Below are 5,589 nucleotides of genomic sequence, written 5' to 3'. Positions count from 1 at the left end.
TATATATATATATATATATACATAATAATACATACATGCGTATCGCATCTATCGTGAATGGAACCGTGCGCAATGGGCTATATAGGCTTCAGTCCGTCGAATGTAATATCTAAACTACATAGACCATTCGGTCCACCTGACTTAGCGGACAATCTATTCAGAAGGCTGCCTTATCGCAGCTGCCGCTCTTAGCTGTTATAATGTCTCACGAACGAGCTCACTCAGCCGCGTAAGTGTATGCACAGTTATTATACACGATCATAAAAGTGCAGATACATCGTGTGCAAAACATTTTCGTACATAAATGCAAAAATATTGTCACTATTACAGAAGTGTCTAGTATAAAACCTCTTATATTTTTGTCTAACGAGTTAATTCTAACGAGAAATATTTTAATAACAGATAAATTGAAATCGAATTTTTCCTATCGCTCCAATTTTCATTAAACTCATTAAACTAAAAAATTCCAATTTCCTATAATCACGAAAATTTGTTGCAAAAGAGATTTTGCTAGTTATTTTCTTTCGAAATTTTTTTATTTTCGATTATTGAATATTCATCTCTATTCTACATTAGCATTTGTTCATTAAGGAATATCCTCTCTAATATCGTCAAATACTAAATCTGTCATTAAATTATTAATCGAGATATCATTAAGCTATTAATTAATAATGAGAAATTTCTAATAAACTGAAAACCTTGCAACTTAATTAAATTTACTTTCTAAATTTCTTAGAGTGAAATCTTACTCCAAAAGAGTAAAAATATTGCTACTATTGAAAAAAAAAAATAAAAATATTTACACTTTTAATAAGAATGATAGATTTTCACTCTATTTTTAGAGTGAGATTTTATTCTTTTGGAATAAAAATCTGTCATTCTTATTCAGGAATGCAAATTATATGTATTTTCACTTTTTTTCAATTGTAGCAGTATTTTTCCGCATATAATTCCTTCCGGATATGTACACCGCATTTAATAAAAATTACTTAATTTATTAAATATATAATTTATTACCTATTTTGAAGATAAACGAACTATATCAGTAAAAACTTTTACTATCTACAATTATGAAAAAAATATTAGAAATATTAATTTTTTGTATTAAAAAAAGAATTTTTTGAAACCCTTGAATTTTTGCCATATATCCTATGGTGGGATATACTTATAGGGGGAAAAGGGAAGGGGAGGGAGGTATGGCTCATGAAAAATTTACAAATAATGCATATAAATAAGACGTAAAATGACACAATAATTTATAAAATGCGTTTACAAAGTTTTATTAAGGAATAAGAAAATGATAAATATGAAGTAATAAATAATAATTACAATCTTTCTACATATATTACAAGTGTTATAACATGAGGTATATATTTCATGTAATGCTTTTATTGCATTTTACTGAATTCAATCTGCGCAGTTTGTATACTTTGGGCATAAATTCCGTCCGCTAAAAATGCCATATATCTCAAACAGGTGGGATATACAAGACAACAAACTAAACAAAAAATATAAGGGCAAAGTACTTATGTTTCGTTACAACATGCTTTACTATTCCTCTACACTCATGTATCACGAAATAATCACTAAATCTTTTCCATGTCCTACAGTAATCACATTTTATGTAGACTTTAATTTATGATTAGCGTTGCTTATTGCAGTGACAAATCGATTGAACTCACAATAATTTCATTAATATTAACAGTAAGAAACTGAAATCATAACACAATACTAATATAACATAAACTAATGTAACAAAGTAGCTGCGGGAAAATTACTCCCATCCTTTTTTTTTTACTTCTGCGACGTAAATCCTAGCGTTTGCCAAAGTTACCCTACTCTTTTGGAGTGAGGTTTCACTCCAAGAAATTTAGAGAGTAAATTTATATCTAGCTATTTTGCATATCGAAAGATAGAATAATTTTAATCTTTATCGAATATATTACTCAGTAATCTCTGTGTTTGTGCGCGATGTATATAAATAAGGTATGAAATAGCGATCGTATAGAGCGCGATTCGTAAATCCCGAAAAGGCTCAAGTTTCTAGAACAGTCTTCGCAACTGTTTAGGATAATTGTGGTCGTTAAGCGTTGTGGTCGAGCTTATCTAAGGAAACCCCGAGCTTAGTTCGGGCAAGAGAGAAAAGCGTGGAGAGACGGCGACCCTGTGTCACGTAGATCGGACAAGGGTGGAGTCCGCGGAATTAGCGTAATTATCGTGCAGTCGAATGTGATCGTGCCCGAAAATAATCCAGCAGGGCGTGGCGTTATCATAGTCGTTAAAGATAACCGACCGGTTTATCGGGAAACGTTGATCCCAATTATTGCCACCGCGTATTCAATATGAATAATACGACGGGATTAGGAAGTCGTGTATTATTCATGCATGGCAAGCGGAATTCTATCGAAGTGTTGTTTCAGGCTTACGAATTTTGCGGTCGATTGCAGAAAGTAAATACCTTGATACATAATGCAAGACGAAAAAGAACAGAAAAAAAAACAATATTCATCCATAATCAAATTGTCATATGGCTCATTTACTGCAATAATATAATCAAATTATCATTTTTTAATTACTTGCAGATGAAGAAACAAAACAAAGAAAAAAAGAATATCTTAAAACGGTCCAAATTTTAGTCATCCCCAGACAACGTATCAAAATCGGGGTTAAAGATGTCTTAAAAACATCTTTAAAAACGTGCTATGTGGGCATGCGTATTATCTAGACATTTTTTTTTTAATTTGGATCAAATTTATCCTGACTGAGGTAACTCTAATAGCATAATTCATTAGCGCAATATATCCCTAATGCATACTAATGTTTAATCAATATATCGTCAATGAATTTTGGTATTACAGAACGACTCTATTTTACGATATTTTAAGAGAACATACTTTTTTATTTAATAATAAAAATAACAATAATATTGAAGAATTCCTTGATAACAATATAAATTCCTTAATTAACAATATAAAGACTAGGATGTAAGGGAAAGTAGGAGTCAGCGCGATACTCGGTATGCAAGTATAATAATGGAAATGTTTATATGTTCATTTTTTATGTAAAGTATAAAAACATAAAAAGTTGGTATAAAATCTGTATGCATTTCGACTTACTTCAAGTCATTCTTAACGGTATCAATATAATTCTAATTCAACATAATACTTTTATTCTACAATCACACAGTTATATCAAAATTGCATTTTTAAAATTAATAACACAAAATTCGAATGTTTCACAACATTAAAATTCACATTTTGGAAAACTTTATTTTTTTAATTAATCATTGTTGCAAATCAATATACAATCATCTTGTCAGAATTTCAAGATTGAATGTATAAGCCTATAAAAAAGTCGATAGAAAAGATACTTTAGTATCAAGTTTTCTGGAACATCTTGTATATACCGTATAACGTCTTTCGATACGTTTGACATTTCATGATGCTTTCGATCGCTACGTTTTGTAGATGGCAAGTTTCACCTGCTTCCCACGGGAGAGCTTCTAGTGCATAGCCTCGAGTTCAGCGACCAGCTGAATGGCTACAGATGCCGCACAATGCACCGTCTCACGAGACAAGTGGTCGTTAGTTCTATGGCCAACATTAGGATAGCAGGTGAGTCTAGATAATACCAATAAGTTTCCAAGGAAACTATCGTGCACATCACTGGAAACGTTGTTTGTGACGCGCTAAGTTTTCTGCATTCTGCTTCACAGATCACAGAGGCGTAATGCCTCCCGTGATACTCGAAAACTCCGGTGTCGTACACGTCGCCCAGGATGAATCGACGTCGTTAGTCTGCGTGGCGCAAGCTTGCCCTTCGCCCGAATATCGGTAAGTGTTTGCAAAAGTCTTCTAATACTTGTCGATCTCAAGAGCGAAAGCACCACTTTGATCTTCATTCTCAATTTTTTATCATTAAATTTAAATTTTTATTTACTTTATAAAAAAAATTATAACAAATTTTTTTAATGAAAGAAGATACCGAGAGAATGTTAAGAAAAAGTTCTTTTCATATCTTTTTTCATCTTTTTCCATCGTATGTAAAAATCAAGAACTTTTTCAATGAGAAGAAGACATCGAGAAGACGTTAAGAGAAGTTCTTTATATCCGACTTTCAGACAGTTTCTTTTCAAATCGAGACGAATCGAACGCACGGCAAAAAATTACGTTCTCTATCTTTTATTATATCTCTCTATATTGCATAGCGTTTAAGAAAATACACATGCGTGTACGATAAGATCGCTCATTGCGATGAGATGCTCAGATGTGCAAGAGAATCGCAAAAAGGGATACGTCCTTATCTGACGTCTGTCGATATTTCTCGTTGAGTCGCAACGCCTTGGAAAAACATATCCGTTCATTCACGTTCCAGCATAGTACTACGCGCGTAAGCGCCGTAAGCAACTCGCGCGCGCGTAGGACTAGGTCAGTTAAGCGCCGCGAGCATGTGCCACACAATCAGCTGATCGTCTGTGCATTGTCGGTCAATCCATCACGGCGGCTTTGGTCCTCTTCGCGATTCGAGATGATTCGAGATCACGCGTCACGGTATTTCGTTCTTGCAATATCGCACGAACGTAAAAATAAACGTAGGATAAAACGGATTAATATACGTAAAGTGAACTGTAGATTTCTACAATTAGTACACGCAGCGAATGACAGAACCCCAAGAAATACACAAAAGTCACGCAATCCTGGAGTTATATTAATTTATATTGTCAAGTGTGAAATTATAACATAGCTTTATGTTACTTTTAATTGGCGCTCACTGCTAGGTCATCATATAGCGAATATTTTCGAGAATGTTTTCGAGAAAAGACTGAGATCACATAATGTATTCAATTAAACATACAAAACATAAATTATTGCACCAATAATAAATGTTTTGTATTTGATTGAAGACGCTATTCAATCTCAATCTTTTATACAATTTCAGAAAATTTCTGTTAACTTATCCAAATTATCCCGTTTTATTCTCGCTTTATTCTTAATATAAATTAATATACAAAACTCCAGGACTGATTCAAAAAACACAACAAGTCAAGAGAAGATCAAAATAACTTTATTTTGATATCATGAAAGTTAGAATAATGATTTTTTGTTATAAAATTTGACCGTTTATTGATGTTAAAAATAGAGATTATTTTTTATTGACTTTGTATATTCTTGAGGTTCTGTTATTCGCATGTATTAATTGTAGAAATCTACAGTTCACTTTACTTTTGTATATTATAGATTTTCAATACTCGCAATTAATAACAGATCGCAGCCAGGCTATATAACAGTTACGTTGTTAAATGCGAAATTATAACAGAGAGAGTTATGTTATAATTTAATTGGTGCCAACTGGATAGAAATCAAAGCAATCCTTTCTATTATAATTAATCATCAGGGAAATATACATCGAAGAATTAATTTTATTTTCCTCATTTTTATCATTTAAATTAAAATTATTTTTAAAAAGCTTGGCTATCTGCAAAGTTGCACACATTTAAGAACATATCTAAACAGAATCAATTTTTAATCTTCGAAACTGTGTTCTAAAAATCTCATGGTCACGAGGATCATGTAAATTTAACATAAATGG

The 5,589-nt window shown here is 32.2% G+C and overlaps 1 protein-coding gene across 1 annotated transcript in view; it reads left to right on the top strand.

Moving 5' to 3' along the window:
* Positions 1–5,589, top strand: part of LOC108694252 (Down syndrome cell adhesion molecule-like protein Dscam2) — a 168,243-nt gene that overhangs the window by 82,344 nt on the left and 80,310 nt on the right. The window contains exons 4-5 of the mRNA XM_018203617.1: positions 3,468–3,614; positions 3,716–3,833. Of these exons, the coding sequence (XP_018059106.1) occupies positions 3,468–3,614; positions 3,716–3,833 (265 nt within the window). The remainder of the gene's footprint in view (positions 1–3,467; positions 3,615–3,715; positions 3,834–5,589) is intronic.

This window comes from Atta colombica, unplaced genomic scaffold, assembly GCF_001594045.1.
Source record: "Atta colombica isolate Treedump-2 unplaced genomic scaffold, Acol1.0 scaffold12, whole genome shotgun sequence".
NCBI lineage: Eukaryota > Metazoa > Arthropoda > Insecta > Hymenoptera > Formicidae > Atta > Atta colombica.
Note: the sequence above shows the minus strand (reverse complement) of the source record. Positions and strands in the feature narration are given on the sequence as shown.